At 40.6% G+C, this 20,821-nt stretch overlaps 1 protein-coding gene and 1 long non-coding RNA gene across 2 annotated transcripts in view; both read right to left on the bottom strand.

Annotated features, from left to right (window-relative positions):
- LOC140562820 (uncharacterized) overlaps positions 1 to 2,261 on the bottom strand; it is a 104,584-nt gene extending 102,323 nt beyond the window's left edge. Inside the window, exon 1 of the mRNA XM_072688675.1 lies at positions 2,243 to 2,261. Within this exon, the coding sequence (XP_072544776.1) occupies positions 2,243 to 2,261 (19 nt within the window). The remainder of the gene's footprint in view (positions 1 to 2,242) is intronic.
- A 277-nt stretch (positions 2,262 to 2,538) lies between these two features.
- On the bottom strand, positions 2,539 to 4,009 carry LOC140561872 (uncharacterized). Its single transcript, XR_011980102.1, has 3 exons — positions 3,953 to 4,009; positions 3,178 to 3,323; positions 2,539 to 2,606 (listed from the first exon to the last, which is right to left on the bottom strand). It is a non-coding gene; the product is annotated as an uncharacterized lncRNA (long non-coding RNA).
- Positions 4,010 to 20,821: the final 16,812 nt, after the last annotated feature.

Raw genomic sequence — 20,821 nt, 5'->3', positions numbered from 1 at the left:
CACATTCTAATATTAATTTTAATAATAATTGGGACTAAATTAGCATCCTTTTACAAGATTTTTTGCTCAGTTTAGTTATCGTCCTTTGCTAGGCTGCTTAATAATGAATATTATGTTTTTAGAAAGTTTAAATTTCATCCTTCAGTGAGGTCGTATTTACAAGAGGTGATACTGGAGATTGTACATGAAACACGACCTGACAAGATCTGAAGTGTAACTTTGGTATAAAAATGAGAAAATATATATAAATCAAGCAGAATGAGGCGGGAACTACGCAACAAGGTAGTGAATCATAAATAATTAACAGGGGGTTAGAGACGAAGGTTAGAGAAGTTTTGTGATATTCTCTTCCTATTTCCCAGTTAACCATATGATATATAGAATCTTCAGATGAGTTCGCAAGCACAGGGCATGTACTTGATTAAAACGCAGTAGGAGTTTAGTCAGAAACAGGTGAAAAATTTAAAAACTGTTTTCGATGTGGTTGACGTGGATTTGGTTTATAACAAGATCAATTAAAATAAACAATAATCATACCTTTAACAATGATCCCACGCTACTGCTCCGCTGTTGCCGAGCTGTTGTGTCACTGCGACGCTAATCCAATGTTCGTTTGCTGCTGCTGCACTGGTATAAAATAATAAAAATAATGTATAAATTATAATAATAGACACTTGAAGCCACTGCTACAGGTCAGTGGTAACCTTAAAATCAAAACATTTACTCACACAATACAGCCGACAGTCCTTTCTCTCTACCAAACCTAAAATATTCAAATAAATTAGTTAATGTGTTTTGGTACATTATGTTTAATACAAGTTGTTATACTAGACAAATATACATGGAATGTGCACTTTAGTTATAAGTCAACACAAATAATTTTAGGGCTACCAAGTCCATTTCTATAGATGTTAAGTTATTTGTAGGTAACCTGACTGAAATTCAAAGTTAACACACATTAAAACCAGTAATTACATACTACATATAGCAGAGTTTGCTTGAATTTGTGAGTCGTCTCAATGTTTTCCCAAGCTTGATTGAGTTGAGATGAAATATTATTCTTTTATTATTCTTTTATAATTAAATATTATTATTATAAGTCATATCAGTAAAAGATAATGCTGCGTTTACAAAACATTTTGTCTCATTCAAAAATATTAGATCAACATTATCAGATCAACATACTTTTTCATTGATTTATCCTAAATACTATGTTGCATGAAATTAAATGTTTAGTTTTAGTTAAATTAATTTAAACGCAACCAGGTTACTTATTTTTTATTAGTTGAATCAACAATTTTTTTTTAACAGTGCAGTATTGAAGGATATCAAGATAGACAACCTGTGTAAATACACAGAAAGAGTAAACAACAGGGAGAGTATGCGCATGGGTGCCTCAGGGAGTTTCTGTGTGAAATAAGAGGCGGTGATGAACAAAAAGAGAATGGGCAGGTTTTAAAGATTTAAACACGCCGGTTGCCACTTTTTGTTAATAAGATCAGCTGGTCTTTGTTCTAGACTGGACTAGAAACAAAAAAAAGAAACAATGAGTTAAGTGTCATCAGCATAGAAGTGGTAAGAGAACCCATGAAATTATATTCCTCACATCAGGACAGCAAGTGTAGAGTTAGAACAGAGGACCAAGCACAGAGCCTGGTGCAACACCAGTGGAGAGTCTACACGGAGCCGATGGTCTGTCGCTCGGTCACTTTTGGATGGAAGGAAGGTTGAGGTGGATGTAAAATCAGGATAATGGTTTTAATAAAAAGAACCAACCTGGTGAGGAACACAAGACAGACAGGTGGTAAACACACAACAAAGAAAGGAGAATCAAAACAAAAAGAGACAAGAAAACAGAGTAGGAGCACCTGACAATCATAACAGACAGGTCCAGGCTAACAATGGAAAAAGTCTAAGGAAGGTACAAATACAGAAAAGGAAAGGTCAAGGTGGAACAGTTTGATTAGTATTCAAATCTTCCTCCTGGTGAAGGTAGCAGAGCATTGATCACAGCATCACAGTAAAAGTACAGACCCCAACACAGGGGGCTTAGCTGAACACATGGCATAATACTTGATTTTGCCAATGCTGGACAATATGCAGTGAGTCCATGGGACACCGCCTGCTTTACCCTTTCAGCTCAGCAAAACCCGTCACGTCCGTGTTTTCAGCAGAAAGTGCTTCCCATTTTTCAGGGTAAAGATCATTTAACATGTTCCTCTGTTTACATTTTCCTTCCTACATCTGCCTTTTACTGACATTCTTAAAGCTATGTTTTCTTATGTGTTATCAGATGAACGTATGAAATGACCTACTGACCAAATTTTAGGTTAACAGGACCAGACCACAATGATCACTTTTTGCCCCAAAAATTAAAACGTCTGAAAAGTCTTTTTCACCAGCTTCTTTAAACTGAAATGACCAGTCTAACTTGTATATTTACACACAGTTACACACTCCAGTTTCACAAAACACAATAACGACAAGTCTTTGCAGTGGTTTCATTGAACTCTTTATTTTCTGCATTATCCTTTCTAGTCCTCTTTCCTCCTCCTCAGCCTCCCTCCATCATCTCTCCTCACTTTCTATTGCCAGGAAAGCTGAATCTGAAACACACACACACACACACACACACACACACACAGTTTAAATGCAAGTTAAGCTTTGATTTTAACATACAGTATTAAAACTCAGTGCTACAGAAGAGCTTCTCCACCAAGCATGCTGGTTAATATTTCTACAGCTCCTGAATTTAAACCAGGCTTTGGTTCTAAATGTGCTCCATTGCAGCCGGTCTGGTTCTGGTGAAGACAGACTAGTCTCTCTATATATCTGTAGCGTTTTCACAAGCTGAGATTGGTTAATACAGACTGATCGGTCTCCAATTAAACCTTCCTCAGCTCGTCAGGACTGCCGAAAGACAGAGAGGGTGGTAGTTAACGACTAAACGCGGAAACCGTTGTTTTTCTTTTGATGGATGAAGCGCCGGTCTACACTGAGCAGCGTTAGCTGTGTGCTACTTACTGAGGGGAACGTTAGCTAGTTAGCTATCAAAGTTAACCCAACTCTTAATGCTGAACATTCAGTCCTAAAACTCCCAAAATTCACCAAACATGACCTTCATAAATCGCTCATTTACAAGCAAAAAACTAAATTCAAATGTTTGCAGCCTCTCACCTCGTAAAGAACTCCACTTTTCCCCCCTTGCCACCGTTCACTGACGACCCTCAGCCTCCAGCGGTTCCACCACCTCAGTTGTGTTTTGGTCACATACTCCAAAATGTCTCCGGAAGCAGTCAGTCATCCGGGGACTTTTCTGCGTCCTGTTGATATTATATACATTTTTTACTAGATGTTTTGTTTGTAATTAACTTGATTTGAAAATAGAAATAATGTTTAATGTAAAAATAATGCTTTCCTAGAATGCACTGTCCAATAAAAGTAAAACCTTTCGGGTCGTGAGGCATCTTGGACGCGGGCTGTAAGACTGCCCACCCAATCAGAAGACGGTAGTGATATTTTCTGTGGCTGAAAACAACAATACCGCTGGCCTTAAAGAGTCGTGTTTAGCTTACTGCTTAAGTAGGAGAATATTGTGACAGGAGTTACTGTCATCTGTCATACAGTCACGCAGGATAACGTTCAGCATTTTATTTTTTACAGCGGTTCCATGAAGTGCATACTCTTTGCTGCGATCTTTGCTGCCATCTAGTGTGTTTGGCGTGTGCAGCAGTGAGGAACGTAAAACATTTTTTTAGTGTTTGCAAAGCTTTTTAACAGTTTTTCAGGATTTCGTTTGTGGCAAAAAAAAGACATTTTTATTTACAGATAAAAAAAAATAGTGAAAACTGTCGCTAAAGATAGTCAAGGATACAATTATAACAATGGCTAATGATTTAATATTCACTGATCACAATATTTTTTTTTTTATATTTTGTTTTTATGACTTTACCTGTGTAGTACCATGTCGTTTTATCATTCAATGTTATGCTTTTGGGTGCCCCGTGGTGGCGTTGGGCCGGCTCTACACCCGAAAGGCATCCGTAATCTCAAATCTCCAGCTAACTTTTGATTACAACTGGAACTGCTGCACCATGCCAGTATATGAAAAATACACAGTGAAATACAGAGAGAACGCACAAGACATGGTTTTGTAATGAAGTGGTCTGAGAGTGGAAACGCAAGACAGACATATCCAGACATTTTCCAACATGTAGTGCAAATTTATCTTCAACGTAGGTTTTAATCATTCCTGACTGTAAGCAGACACCTCCATGTCCTCATCTTTGATTCATTCATCAAATTATTCACCAAATTATGAAACCTAAAGTTCTTCTACCTGCATTGTTTTTCCTCTCTGGATTCCAAACCCATTCAACAGAAACACCACCCAAACTCCGTCTAAACCAACTGTGCTACACAAGTAATTAGTCAAACAGCCAATCATATTGGCTAATTAGCAAATCATCCAATCAGGAGAGGTGTTGAACGGAGAGTGAGTCTAAAAGAGTGGAAGAAAAATGGCTGCACTTTCAGGTAGGCTGTTCCTACATAATCAAACCACAGGAAAACATAAATATACAAGAACTTCAGCTTTAGTTGTTCAAATCTATCTTAATTTCTAAACCTCTGGAGGTGCAACTGGTAATGTTTTAAATGTTACTGTGGAAAAAAATCAACACTGCAGCTGATGGCATACATGCTAGCAGTGTTCTCATTAGCTTCATAGCTCTGTGAGCTGAACAACAAACTCCCGATTTGTATCATCTATTGCTGCCTCCTGGGGGTCTGGAGTAAGAGACTAGCCTCTCTTTCTATGCTGTAGTTTCTGTGTTGAAGTTCCAGACAAAAAGGAGAGGAGAGTTCTCCAGATTGGAACCATCAGCACCGTGTTCCACGTGAGGCATGCGGAAGCTCTCCTGCAGTCCAGCAGTTGAAACTCCTGCGGTGTTTAATTAGTGGGTTTAACTGGTTTTAAGATGTGTATGAAAATGAATTCCCAGTAGAGCTACCGGTTTAGAATGCTAATGCTTACTATGGGATTCTACTGGAAACAGCTGCATTTTGCAACTCGTTTCTACCGGAATTTCCACACCAGTACAGTAGAAGTGTTCCAGTTTCCAGATCAATTCCACTGGTGTCAACTGAAAGCAACTGGTATTGTACTGGAGTTTGATCAGATGCTGGATCAGGTTTAGGATAATGCTAATGTTCACATCAGCATGTAATAAAGTACATTAGAGGAAACTGGTGCTGGTGTTGAGAAGATGCTAATCCAAGTCCAGAAAGGCTGAGAAGGGTCAGTTTGAACATCCTGGTCTTTCTGTTTTACATATCCACATAAACCGAGACACCAGCAGAGCAGTCTGATCTCAGTCTAGATCTGATAAGTTTTGTTTAGGGTCACTAAACTCTCACTAATGAACTCAATCTAATTCTAAAAGTTTAAGGATTAAGGATTAATCACTTCCAGATCTTCGCCCTCCGGTCCTGCTCTTCTGCTCTGGATTCAGCCCTAAACTCATAAATATGATCAGCAGCAGTTCTGAGCACCTTCTCTAATGCTAACTAGATAGATAGCTTTGGAGATCAACACTTGCAGTTAGCTTATGTGCAAAGGCTAACTCTGCAGTGGGCTTTGACCACCAGGGGGCGCTGCTCGCTATTAATGGCGTGTAGTGTTAGAGATGTCAGAAGCAGCAGGTGAGGTTTATTACAAATTACAAAAGTCTTTAGTTGGGAGAGACGCTGTTGAGCTTCCACGGGTGCCTCAGGTGGAACACACACGGTTCTCTGTATCTAGAACACCAGCACCACAGACTTTAAAATGGATCTGTCTTGAGCTACGAACCCACAGGAGTCAGAGTCAGACGTCCTGATGGACCTGTACCTTTCACTGAGAATCAGGAGTTGATCTGTCCAAGCTAGCTAGCCGTGAAGCTAATGCAAACACTGTTAGCATGTATGCTAGCAGCTCCAGTGCTAAAACAGGCTAACCTTAGCCAACAGGTTTAACTCAGGCTAACAGGTTTAGCCAACGGATTTAGCTCAGGCTAAACAGTCTAATCCTAGCCAATGGGTTTAGCTCAGGCTAAAATGGGCTAACCTTAGCTAATGTGTTTCACTCAGGGTAAGATGGGCTAAGCTTAGCCATCAGGTTTACCTCAGGCTAAAAGAGCTAACCTTGCCATCAGGTTTAACTCTGGGCTAAAACAGGCTAACCTTAGCCAACAGGTTTGACTCAGGATAAAACAGGCTAACCCTAGACAACAGGCTTAACTCAGGCTAAAACGGGCTAACCTTGGCTAAAAAGTTTAACTCTGATTCAGTCAGGATAAGTCCAGCTAACACGTTTATTAAGATAAGCTAAGGCAGGCTAGCCTTAGCCAACAGGTTTAACTCAGGCTAAAACAGGCTAACCTTAGCCAACAGGTTTGACTCAGGCTAAAACAGGCTAATTCAGATTTAGCTCACGCTAAATAGATGTAGATGATTTAAGTAGATGAGTTTATAGGTGTGTTAAACTACAGCGCTATCAGTAGCGTTCTGCTTTGCAGTGCTAACGCTACACACTGAAGTGTTCTCCATATAATCTGAGTTTAATGTTCTGTTTTGCAGGTTGAGGTTCTGCCCGTGTTCTAAGTTGATGATGCTGGAATGAGAACATTGCTCTGAGAACGTCTTTAGCTCAGTAACCTGCTGAGTGACAGTAAGACAGGTGGGGGTGTACAAACTGATCTACATAGGTTCTAGAGAAATGCATTCCAGAGAGGGTGTGGTGTTTGAGTTCCTCACTCTTTGCAGATGTTCTGATGATCCTAAAGTTGCTGTTCTGTTTCGGGAACCTGGTTTCTGGATCTGTACCCCGTCCTGAAAACTGCCTGGTTCCTCATCTGTGCTGAAGATTCCTGTCTAGAAGATCAGCCTGAGCCCTTGTTTGTCTGAGCTCCTGCCTCTGTGATTGCTTCCCACAATGCAAAGATTCCAAAGCTTCATCCACTGTTTCTCCACATGACACACTCTTTCTGAATATATTTGCATATATAATGAGTGAGTAGCCAATGAGAGGTGCTGACGAAAATGAGTGTTTAAAAGGTGTGTGATGTGAGCGGTGTTCACGATGACGGTGAGGATTAAAAAAAAAAGAGTAAAATCTGAGATCTTTCCACCGTGATTGAGAAGACTAGTACTGCAGAATAAGTAGCAGCATCGGAACCAGACCCTCCACCTGAACTGGTTCTAAAAAAAAATGGGGGATATCATTTCCTTCTGTTCATAAGTTCCTGTCTTGCTCTCCCTCACCAGGGGGAGTGCAGTGTCCCCAGCCCTGGGTAACCTCTCATTCTCTCTCAGGCATGGGGCATTTCCTGACCCAGAGCGAGTCAGTGACACCCTCTAGCCCCACCCAGGGCAGAGAATTAAGAGGAGTAAGTCTGGGCTAGCCAACATGCCCCACCTCTTTCCATGGGTGGAGAACATGACATGCTGCAGAGGTTTTACACCTCTAGCCCCACCCACAGTAGGCAGGGCTTGCAGCATGCCAGTATTGAGTTCACCTCAAACCCACCCACACTGAGTGGAGAAGGAGGAGAAATTGCCCCGCCCAGACTTATAAAGTTCTGTATTTTACACTAGAGATAAGACATTTACAACTGGGGTTCACAATGATGGTGACCTTTGGTCAGTTCCTGATTGGATAACGTGGAAATATGCTAATTAACTGAGTTACCATCTACGTGAAATCTGGAGCATCAAGCTAAGATGGACGGGAGAAGCAGTGACCTCTGTTTGAGGGCAGATTCAGGTGTGCTTACTCTCTGTAATTAAAAAACTGCAGGAGGTGTGATAAGCTCCTCCCACACTGCACTCATGTGCTAGTACAGGCTGACCCACATCTGCAGCTGTTCTTTTCTCTCTATGAGGTTCTAGGTAGTTCAGTGCTGGTTTTCAGGTTCAGGGTAAGTGCCGTTGATTCTAAGCTGATTACAGACAGCTGTTCAGAATATTCTCTGATCAGTTTAACTGGAGAACTTTACTTCCTGTGTTTACTGACTTTCACACTGACGGTCAGCATTGGTCAGGTCGTCTAGGTGAAATGGTCATTTTCTGAGGAAGCCTGAAGTCTGGATCTCTCAAAATCTGAGTTTTTCCTCACGTTAGTCAAACAGGCTCTTCTAAAAAAAAAAAAAAAAATCTCCAATGGCAGGTATTTCAGTACTAGTCTTTACCTTCATGGTAACCTTTGATCATATCCCAGCTTACCTGATCTGTAAGGACCCATAAAGCATGCGGAGCATTCAACATCCAGCCTTCGTTCATCCTTCAGTCAAACAGCCGTCTGCACAACAGCGCCACCCTCAGGCTGTGATTGGAGACTGTTTAGTGAGTGGTCTTCTGATCTACAGTAGCAGCTCCAGTGCTATTCTGACTGTCAGATCCCAAACGCTGCCATAATAGATCATATTTAACCCATTTAAGACACATGTTTGTGCAAAAGTTTGCATATATTATAATCTATATATGAATATATTTGCATACTCAAACAGTAGCAAATTGAAATGAATGTAACCTGTATGTATTATCAGCTTGTGCACAAATCCAGAGTCACACAGTTTAATCACGTTACAACAATCACATTTATATGCACTGTGTTGACAAAAGTATGTGGACACCTGCTCATGCAACGTCCAAAATCGAGAGCGGTAGCCAGGAGTTTGTCCTCATTTACTGCTGTAAAATGAATTTTGAAAAAGTTGATTGCATTCAACCTTTAGTGGGAGTATCAATGAGGTCAAATCCTGTGTTTCTCCACTCTACACTCCAGACCGTTCAATACTCACACCATCTCATCACCATGCTTACTAGCTGTACTACATCAGTAATTGGCCAATCAGCCAACCAGGTAAGTTGTTGGAGGGAGAGTGTCTGTAAAGGACAGGAAGAAGAAGGCCTCCACAGTCAGGTAGGCTACTCCAACTTTATAAACGATGGAAAATTTAAAGATCAGAACAAGGACAGGATCTTCAGCACGTCCAGAGACTCTCCCAGCTTCACCTCTAAACCTCTGGAGGAGAAACTGTTCACGGTTTAAATGTTAGTTAGTTAGTGGAGAACAGGAGCAGAACAGCACTGCAGCTGCTAGCATACATGCTAACAGTGTTTGCATTACCTTCCTGGCTAGCTAGCTAGGACAGATCAACTTCTGATTCTCAGTGAAAGGTTCAGGTCCATCAGGATGTCTGACTCTGACTCCTGTGTGTTCGTAGCTCAAGATAGATCCTTTTTAAATTCTGTGGTGCTGGTATTGGTGTTTTAGATAGAGAATAACCGTCTGTGTTCCACCTGAGGAACCCTTGGAAGCTCAGCAGCGTCTCTCCCAGCTAAAGACATTTAATCTGCTGCTTCTGACTTCTCCAACACCACATGCCGTTAATAGTGAGCAGGTGCCCCCTGGTGGCCAAAGCCCACAGCAGCATTTGCTTTTGCACATAAGCTAACTGCAAGTCTTGATCTCCAAAGCTAGCTATCTAGTTAGCATTAGAGAAGGTGCTGATGACTGGATGAGACCGGAGCTCAGAGCTGCTGACCATATATCTAAACCTGATCCAGCATCACCCCAGTGCAAACTCCTGTACAATACCAGTTGCTTTCAGTTGACACCAGTGGAATTGATCTGGAAACTGGAACACTTCTACTGTACTGGTGTGGAAATTCTGGTAGAAGCAAGTTGTAAAATGCAGCTGCTTCCATTCGAATCCCATAGTAAGCATTAGCATTCTAAACCGGTAGCTCTACTGGGAATTCATTTTCATACACAGCTTAAAACCAGTTAAACCCACCAACACTCTACTGGATCAGTTCAGATTCCAAACAACCAGCTTCATCCAGTTAAACCATTAAAAATATTTAGCCAGTAGAGCTGGCTCTCTGGAGCAGATAAGCATGAAATTACAGGCACCAAGCCTAATGTCAGGAGTGAGCTAGAGGAGTATAACCCCCACCCCCCCAGCATTGACCTGTGGAGCAGTGGAACCGGGTCACTGGATTGATGGTGTTCCATCCAATGATTTTGGGATGAGGTGGGGTGGTGCTCATACACCATCCTTACCTCACTTTTTTCTTGTCACTGAATGCAATCAGATCCTCACAGCAATGCCCTGGACAGTAGAGACAGTTTCTCCAACAAAATCAGGATGCATTCTGTGTTTAAGATTCTTGCTCCTTGGTGTGATAAACCCCTCCCACACAGTACCCATGTGTTAGTTCAGGCTGACCCACATCTGCAGCTGTTCTTCTCTCTCTATGAGGTTCTAGGTAGTTCAGTGCTGGTCTTCAGTTTCAGGGTAAGTACCGTTGACTCTGAGCTGATTACAGACAGCTGTTCAGAATATTCTCTGATCAGTTTAACTGGAGAACCTTACTTTCTGTGTTTACTGACTTTCACACTGACGGTCAGCATTGTTTAGGTCATCTAGGTGAGATAGTCAATTTCTGAGACCACCTGAAGTCTGGAGCTCTCAAAATCTGAAATTTTCCTCATGTTAGTCAAACAGGCCTCTGCTAAAAACTCCACTGGCAGGTATTTCAGTACTAGTCTTTACCTTCATGGTAACCTTTGATCATATCCAAGCTTACCAGATCTGTAAGGACCCATAAAGCATGCAGAGCATTCAACATCCAGCCTTCATTCATCCTTCAGTCAAACAGCAGTCTGCACAACAGCGCCACCCCCAGGCTGTGATTGGAGACTGTTTAGGAGTTGCTCTGTCCTAGACTGTTTAGGAAATATGCTAATTAACTCAGTAAATTTGCATATTTCCACGTTGTCCAATCAGGAACTGACCAATGGTCACCATCATTGTGAACCCCAGTTGTAAATGTCTTATCTATAGAGTAACATTCAGAAAGTTATAAGTCTGGTTGCGGCCAGTTTTCCTCCCTACCCGCTCAGTGTGGGTGGGTTTGAGGAGAACCCAATACTGGCATGCTGCAAGCCCTCCTTATTTTAAGTTGGGCTAGAGGTGTAAAACCTCTGCTGCATGCCATGTTCGCCACCCTTTGAAAGAGGCGGGGGCACTTTGGCTAGCCCAGACTTACCCCTCCTCATTCTCTGCCCTGGGTGGGATGAGGAGAAGTGTTCAAGCTGAGATATATCCACCACTACGAGAAAACTAAATCCATCTACTCCGCTTCCATGTTGAAACCACCCCTTGCACCAGCCCTGGTACCTGTTTTGTTGTTGAGTTCCTCTCCCTCATCAGGGGTAGACAGAAAGTTATGAGTCTGGGTGGGGCCAGTTTTCCCTCCTTCTCCAGACCCGAGCGTCCCCCCTAGGGGGACAATGCCCCTGTACTGGGTAACCTCTCATTCTCTCTCAGGCCTGGGGCATTTACTGACCCAGAGGGGATCAGTGATGCCCTCTAGCCCCACCCAGAGCAGAGAATGAGTAGGCAGGGCTTTCAGCATGCCAGCACTGGGTTCACCTCAAACCCACCCACCCACACTGAGTGGAGAGGGAGGAAAACTGGCCCCACCCAGACTCATAACTTTCTGTATTTTACACTACAGATAAGACATTTACAACTGGGGTTCACAATGATGGTAACCATTGGTCAGTTACTGATTGGATAATGTGGAAATATGCTAATTAACTGAGTTACCACCAACATGAAGTCTAGAGCATCAAGCTAAGATGAACGGGAGAAGCAGTGAACTCTGTTTGACTGTTTGGGGGGCAGAGGGTTTACTCTCTGCTGTGCAGCTCAGTTTAACCCCACTGTGTTAAAAAAATGCAGGAGGTGTGATAAGCTCCTCTCACACTGCACCCATGTGTTACTACAGGCTGACCCACATCTACAGCTGTTCTTCTCTCTCTATGAGGTTCTAGGTAGTTTAGTGCTGGTCTTCAGGTTCAGGGTAAGTGCCGTTGACTCTAAGCTGATTACAGAAAGCTGTTCAAAATATTCTCTGATCAGTTCAACTGGTCCTGTGTTTACTGACGGTGAGCGTTGGTCAGGTTGTTAGGGTGAAACTGTTATTTCCTGAGTCAGTTTGAAGTTTGGAGCTTCTGAAAGCTGACGTTTTCGCCATGTTAGTCAAACAGGCTCTGCTAAAACTCCACTGGCAGGTACTTCAGTACTAGTCTTCACCTTCATGGTAACCTTTGATCATATCCCAGCTTACCTGATCTGTAAGGACCTATAAAGCATGAGGAGCATTCAACATCCAGCCTTCATTCATCCTACAGTGAAACAGCCATCTGCTCCACAGCGCCACCCCCAGGCTGTGATTGGTTTAGTGCATGGTCTTCTGATCTACAGTAGATGCTCCAGTGCTATTCTGACTGTTAGATCCCAAATGCTGCCATAATAGATCCTATTTAACCCATTTAAGACAAATGTTTGTGCAGATATTTGTATATATTATAATCTATATAAAAATATATTTGCATACTCAAACAAATGTAGCAAATTTTAATAAATGTAACCTGTATGTCTTACCAGCGTGTGCTCAAATCCAGAGTCACACAGTTTAATCACGTTACAATGATCACATTTACATACAGTGCATTGACAAAAGTATGTGGACACCTGCTCATGCAACGTCCAAAATCAGGAGCGATAGACAGGAGTTTGTACTCATTTACTGCAGTAACAGCCTCTACTCTTTTGGGAAGGCAGTATGCTAGATGTTGGAACATTGCTGCAAGAAGGATTTGATTACATTTAACCTCGAGTGAGAGTATCCAAGAGGTCAAGTCCTGATATTAGATCAATAGTTCCACCACTGCAACTCGTCCCAAAGGTAATAGAAACCAGTGTATCAGAGCTCGCTGCAATCAGTTAGTGTGTAGAACAGAAGCAGAACAGCACTGGAGCTCCTAGCATACATGCTAACAGTGTTTGCATTAGTTTCACAGCTAACTACCTAGAACAGATCAACTCCGTAAATTGAAGCTTTTATAGATTCTCAGTAAAAGGTTCAGGTCCATCAGGACGTACAGCTCTGACTCCTGTGGATTCGTAGCTCAAGACAGATCCTTTTTAAAGTCTGTAGTGCTGGTGTTGGTGTTGTAGATACAGAAAACTGTCTGTGTTCCACCTGAGGCACCCGTGGAAGCTCAGAAGCATTTGTCCTACCTCACCTGCTGCTTCTGATGTCTCAAACACCACACGCCATTGATTGTGAGCAGCGCCCCCTGGTAGAAGAGGACTAGGATAAAATTGGACTCTCTGGAGCAGAAAAACATGAACTGACTGGCACCATGCCCAATGTCCGGCATGAGTCACCTGGATATAAAGCCCCCCACCATTGAGCTGTGGAGCAGTGTAACTGTCTTCTCTAGAACTTTTGGGATGAGGTGGAGTGGTGCTCATCCAACATACTGACTTCTCTAATGCTCGTCATTGAAGGTGCTGAAGGTGTTGGATAGTTATTTGGCATCCTACGGCACGCCAATCTTTATGTGTTCTGTTCATAATGCTGCTTTTCAAGCAAAATTCTCCTCTTCCTCCAGTTACTGCAAGACCCTCAAACTGAGCATATTACACTACCGTTCATCTGCTGTTCCACTGGATGTTCTAAGACAAAGATGGCCACCCCACTTTTTTAATTGAAAAGAAGTTTAGCTGAGCAGACCCCAGTAAGTTTGACAATAAGTGACAGTAAGTGAACAGCATTGTCTCAGTTGTCAGTAATAAAGTGGGAATTGTGTCTAGAACTGCTGAAATGTTCTAGATAGATTCTAATAAAATATATCCCAGCACAAAGACTGTGAGGAAATTTTGAGAGCTTCATTCTTTTCAACAGCTTTCATGATTCTAACACCGTTCCAGGAACCTGGTTGTCAGCTGGATCTCATCCGCACCCAAGATTCCAGTCTAGAGGATCAGGCTGAGGACTCATTTATCTGAGCTTTTTATACTAGTATATTTAATAAAAAAAAAAAAAACCTATCAAAACCAGCAATTAATATGAGTCATTTAAAAGGCATGTGATGTGACCGGTGTTCTCCATCGCGGTGGAGACAAGAAAAAGTGCAAAATCTGAGATTGTTCCAACACGATTGAGAAGACTGGAGCCGTAGACTAAGTCTCAGCATTGGAATGAAAAAAGGTGCTTAAAACTGAGTTTTTTTTTCCTTCCACCTATAGCGTCTCTGGCTCTAGAAGCATTTTATTCTCCATTTGGCCTGGGGCACTCTCCGATCCACCGAGGACCAAGGAGCCCCTCAGACCTTACCCAAAGTGGGCTAAGAACAAGATTGCATTGATTGGGCCAACCCAACTGCTCCGCTTTTCTGAGTGGAAGACGAAGGCAGGCCAACCCCATTCTTGAGTGGGACTTGAACACACTGACACTAAGTGGAGGTCAAGACAAACTGGGCCAACTCAAATGTATATTGTTCATGAGACTCCGAACAGTTACTATTTTAAATCAGGGTTTCACACTGATGGTTACTTTTGCTCTTTTTAACCTGATTGGGTGAGGTGGAAATATGATGGAATTTTTAAAAACATGGATATATTCTATAAAACAAGAGCTATGGTGTTTATTAAGGAGCTAATAAGCTTACTTGAGAAAAAAATGAGAACATGAACCTCTTCAAACTAGATTATGTTAAGGATATAAGCATAAGACTAGTTTTCACAGTGATGGTAACTAAGATAAACAATCTGATGTCTGGAAGAACAGAAAAAAAAAACACAGCCCAGATTTGTTAAAGGATGTGTAAAAAAAAACAAACAAAAAAACAAAAAAAACATAATAATAATATAAAACATAAAACATCACACTCCAATCACCATTGGAGATCATTGTTAAGTGTGGCAATCCTGACTGCTTCCTCCCCATTCATGTAGTCCTGTATGTAGAAAGAAGTTTACTAAAGTGGCCAGTAGGGGGAAGCACAAGGCTGTGTTTTTAAAAAAGTGGCCCATGAGGGAAAGCATTAGGAAGGGGTTGAGAAAGGGGTGTGTAAAAACTTTTCAACATATAGTGCAAATTTATCTTCAGCATGATTTCAGCAGTGTACGCTTTAATGTTTCCTGACTGCAAGCAATGTCCTTATTTATGATTCATTAATTAAAAGTTTTAACCAAACCATGAAAACTAAAGCTCTTCAACCTGCAGTGTTTCTCCACTCTGGATTCCAAACTCATTCAACACTAACACCTTCCAAACATCATGCTAACCAGCAATCATGGAAGCCCTGCTTTAGTCTTTAGAACTCAGCGTTGTGTCTTGCAGTGAAAGGTGTTTAATTAGTGATAAACTTTTCCTACATGACACGCCTATTAATAGTGAGCCAATTCTTAGTTAATAGTTCATTCTTTTCTGCGGATTGTGTTCCTTCCTATTCGCTGATGCTGGAACATCAACATAACTCAGAGAATGACTTCAGCTCATTCATCTGCTGACTGACAGTAAGTGAACAGCAGCATCTCAGTAATCAAGTTGGTATTGTGTCTAGAACTGATGAAATGTCCTAGATAAAAATATCCCAGCACAAAATCCATGAGGAGAGTGTCTGATGATCGACATCTTCATTCTTTAAAGCAGCTTTGATGATTCTAATACTGCAGTTTTTTTTTTCCCTGGTAACCTGGTTGTCAGCTGGACCTGGGCTCTGAGATCTTCATCTGCTCCAAACAGTCCAGTCTAGAAGATCAGCCCGAAGAATCATTTATCTGAGCTTATCTGTCAGCCCACAGTGCTTTTGTGATTACTTCCCACAATGCAAAGCATTCACTACTTTATCCACATTCTCCCACCTTTTTGGAATATATTTTCCTGTTTAATAAGCAGCCAATCGGACATAGCAATTATGATAAGTCTTCGAAAGGTGCGTGATGTAAATGGTGTTCTCAATAGAGAAGACTGTAGCAGCAAACCAAGTCTTAGCATCAGAACATAAAACCTGCTTTGGAGATTTTTTTTTTCTTTTATCTAAAGATCTGATGGAGCGGGGTTTGTGTTTGTTGCCCTTTCAGCCAGAGACCATGTAGTGCCCCTGACTCTAGGAGCATCTCATTCTTTCTCTCTGACCCACATAGGACCAGGAAAACCCTGCCCAAAATGGACAGAGAATGAGCTTGGAGTTTTTGTTTTTTTTTCTGGATCAGCCTAACTGCACCTCCCCTATGTGTGGGAGAAGAAAGAAAGCCTGAAAGATTGGGTGTGGTGGAAATATAGTAATTATCTGTCTTACCATCAACGTAAAGTCTAGAGCATCAGGCTAAGATTGAGGGGAAGGTGGTCAGCTCTGTCACTAAAGGGACAGGTAGGCATCCTGTTCTACTCTGATAATTATCTCATTGTTTCATGTGTTTTAATCACAGCTAGCAATAACTCAAATGTGGGTCAGTTCTGTGTGTAAAGCCCAACCCACATCACACACCCAGAAACACATTCACAGGTTTGCTGCTTTCTGAAGTTATAAGTAGCTCAGTGCTTATCTTTCAGTTCATGGTAGATGCTTTTAATTCCTAGAAAATTATCATCAGTGTTAAGAATAGCAATCTTTATTTGATAGAAAAACAAGAACATACATTTAACTAGTCTAGACTTGATTACGTTAAGACTGTGCATTGTGAGACTAGTTTTCACAATGACTGTAACTGAGATACACGGAGTCTGAGATATGGAATATCAGAAAAAAAAAGTTTTTGGAATTGTACACTACCGGACCCACACTAAAGTTTGTGGACACCACTTCTCAATAGCTAATCCAATTAAGTAGCTTTGGGATAAGTTGTCTAACAGGAGACTCTATACATCTAATGCTAGCATTGTGGAATGGCATCGAAGGGTATAAAGCCCCCCAGCATTGAGCTGTGGAACAGTGGAACTGTGTTCTCTGGAATGATGGTTCTCCATCTAATACTTTTCAGATGAGTTGGGGATTTGAGGATGATGAGGTGGGGTGGTAATCCAACATCCTGCACCAGAATCTAGCAAAAAGCCCATCTTCCTTGGACAGTAGAAACAGTTACTCCAACAAAAACAGGATATGCTCTTTTTCAATATCCTTGATTGTAGAATAAATAATGAATGTGCAGGTGTCCAAATAATTTTTGTCCATATAGTGTAGCTCATTAGCATTATTAAAAGTATGTAACCATGCGGGAATATGGATCTACTGCACCAGAAGTTTATTCATGTCCATTATTCTTATGCTATACTTTATTATTTTTATTATAAATGTGTGTGTGTGACATAAAACTGCTCATATGAGCAAACAACCAATCAAACTGCTCATATGATTCTCAGACGACTAATATTGTTACCTCAGACTAAGACAGGCTACCCTTAGCTGATATATTTTATTAGTTTGATATTGGCAAAGCTACAGCACACTTTTCTGTTTTTTATGTTGTTCCACTGTCAACTGTGAAGATTCTGAGAGCCACGTTAATTCCTAAAAGGACATGTCAACATTAAAATACACTGGGGGGGGGGTTTCTCTATAAAGCCAGCAAAGTCTCGGTTCACAGTAATAAAGTGCTATATAAATAACCACATTTGGATTAAAGTGGGAATTGTGTCTAGAACTGCTGAAATGTTCTACATCAATATATCACAGCACAAAGATCATGAACAATGGCTTGGTGTTTGAGATCTTCACTCTTTCCAGCAGTTTTGATGATTCGAACACTGCAGTTCTGTTTCAGGAACCTGGTTTTCAGCTGGATCTGGGTTTCTGGATCTTCATCTGCACTGAAGAGACCATTCTGGAAGGTCAGCGTGAGGACTCATTTAGCTGAGCTTCTTCCCTTAACGCAAAGCCTCCACTTCATCATCCATGCTCTTCCATTCCTTATTCTAGAAGATCTGATGGTGTGGGTTTTCTGAGCAATTCATTTTCCGTTTGGCCTGGTGCCCTCAGTAAACCACATATGACCCTCAGCCCTACCCATGCTGGGCAGATAACAAGGTTTGGTTCATTTGGGAAAGCCCCAAGACTCTTTTTCTGTCAGATGAAAAAGAAGTCGTCATGCCATACAGAAAGTCTCTCTTCTGAATCTCCCCTGCCTAAAGAATAAATCAAATTGATCCAACCCAGACTGATATCATATGAGCTTCAGAGTTCTGACTATTTTAGAGCAAAGTTTTAACTCTGATGGTTGGTTATTACTATGGGGACAGATAGTCATCGTCTTCTGCTTTGATGAACATTGCAATCAAGTTGTGTCATGTGTTTAAATCACAGCTAATATCAAGTTACAGACTGTGGCTCAGATTTGTTTGTAAAGCTAGAGGAAGAGAAGGAAAAGGATAAAAAAAAAACACGTGAAATCAAGCTATTGGACTAGTTTCAGATGTGGTGGAAAACAAATTCTAATATTAAAAAAATAATAATTGGCAAAACAATGGCATCTTTTACATGCCATTTTCGCTCCATTTTGCCATCTTACTTTGATAGCCTTCTTATGAATGGATATGTCGTTTTTAAAAAGAATAAATTACATTCGATCTGTCAGTGAGATGGTACTTACAAGTGGGGATACTTGGGATTGTAGATGGAACACGACTTGACCAGATGTGAAGTTGCTGTGGTACAAAACAGAGAAAAAGTTACATAAATCAAGCAGAATAAGAAGAAGGTAGGGTAATGGCACGTTTTACAAGCCATTTTTGCTCGGGTTGGTCATCGTACTTTGATAGGCTTCTTAATAATGGATATTTCGGTATTTAGGAAGTTTAAATTACATTCGATCTGTCAGGGAGGTCGAATTTACAAGTGGGGATACTTGGGATTGCATATGGAACGCGACTTGACCAGATGTGAAATGTAACTGTCGTATAAAAATGAAAAATATATACATACATCAAGCAGAATGAGACGTGAACTCAGCGGGAAGGTAGTGAAGTGAAAATAGTTAAAAGGGAACAGTAGGAGAAAAACAAGGAATAATTAACAAAACACCACCTAATACAAAGCTACTGGCACAGTAACAGTTTCATATGTGGTGTAAAACGCATTGTAATATGAAAAAATAATCAGAATTATAATAATTGGGCCAAAAATGGCGTCTTTTATACGCTTTTTTCGCTCCGCTTGTTCATCGTACTTTGATAGGCTTCTTAATAATGGACATTTCGGTATTTAGGAAATTTAATTTATATTCGATCTTTCAGGGAAGTCGAATTTACAAGTGGGGATACTTGGGATAGTAGGTGGAACACGACATGACCAGATATGAAGTGTAACTGTGGTATAAAAATAATAAAACATGATAAATCAAGCAGAATGAGGCGGGATTTCAGCAAGAAGGTAGTGAAGTGAAAATAGTTAAAAGGGAACTGGAGGAGAAAAACAAGGAATAATTAACCAAACACCACCTAAAACCAAGCTACTGAAATAGTTACAGTTTCAGATGTGGTGGAAAACACATTCGAATAATAATATAAAATAATTAGAATAATAATTGGGGCAAGAATTGCGTCTTTTAGTTTAGTGAAGTTTAATTTACATTCGATCTGTCAGGAAGGTCATATTTACAAGTTGGGACACTTGGGAATGTAGATGGAACACGACTTGACCCGATGTGAAGTGTAACTGTGGTATAAAATGATAAAATGTAAGAAATCAAGCAGAATGAGGCGGGAACTCAGCCAGAAGTGAAGTGTAAATAGTTAAAAGGGACCCGGAAGAGAGCGACAAGGAGTACTTAACAAAACACAATTTAAAACCAAGCTACTGGAATAGTTACAGTTTCAGATGTGATGGAAAACACATTCGAAAATTAATAAAAAATAATTATAATAATAACTGGGACAAAAATGGCGTCTTTTATACGCTTTTTTTCGGTCCGTTTGGTCATCGTACTTTGATAGGCTTCTTAGTAATGGATATTTCGGTATTTACGAAGTTTAATTTACATTCGATCTGTCAGGAGGGTTATATGTACAAGTGGGGATACTTGGGAATGTAGATGGAACACGCCTTGACCAGATGTGAAGTGTAACTGTGGTATAAAAATGATGAAATAAAAATAAATCAAGCAGAATGAGACTGGAACTCAGCGAGAAGGTATTGAAGTGTAAATAGTTGAAAGGGACCTGGAAGAGAAAGTGAAGGAGTAATAAACAAAACACAACTTAAAACCAAGCTACTGGAATAGTTACAGTTTCAGATGGGAGGGAAAACACATTCGAATATTAATAAAAAATAATTATAATAATAATTAGGACAAAAATGGCGTCTTTTATACGCTTTTTTCGCTCCGTTTGGTCATCGTACTTTGATAGGCTTCTTAATAATGGATTTGTCGTTATTTAGTAAGTTTAAATTACATTCGATCTGTCAGGGAGGTCGTTTTTACAAGTAGGAATACTTGGGATTGTAGATGTAACACACTTGACCAGATATGAAGTGTAACTGTGGTATAAAAATGAAAAAAATATACATACATCAAACAGAATTGGCGGGATTTCAGCAGGAAGGTATTTAAGTGTAAATAGTTGAAAGGGACCTGGAAGAGAAAGACAAGGAGTACTTAACAAAACACAACGTAAAACCAAGCTACTGGAATAGTTACAGTTTCAGATGTGGTGGAAAACACATTCGAATAATAATATAAAATAATTAGATTAATATTTGGGACAAATATGGCGTCTTTTATACGCTTTTTTCGCTCCGTTTGGTCATCGTACTTTGATAGGCTTCTTAATAATGGATTTGTCGTTATTTAGTAAGTTTAAATTTCATTCGATCTGTCAGGGAGGTCGTATTTACAAGTAGGAATACTTGGGATTGTAGATGTAACACGACTTGACCAGATGTGAAGTGTAACTGTGGTATAAAATGATAAAATGT

The sequence above is a fragment of the Salminus brasiliensis genome, chromosome 9 (assembly GCF_030463535.1).
Source record: "Salminus brasiliensis chromosome 9, fSalBra1.hap2, whole genome shotgun sequence".
Classification (NCBI taxonomy): domain Eukaryota; kingdom Metazoa; phylum Chordata; class Actinopteri; order Characiformes; family Bryconidae; genus Salminus; species Salminus brasiliensis.
This window is presented reverse-complemented; position numbering and strand designations above follow the sequence as displayed.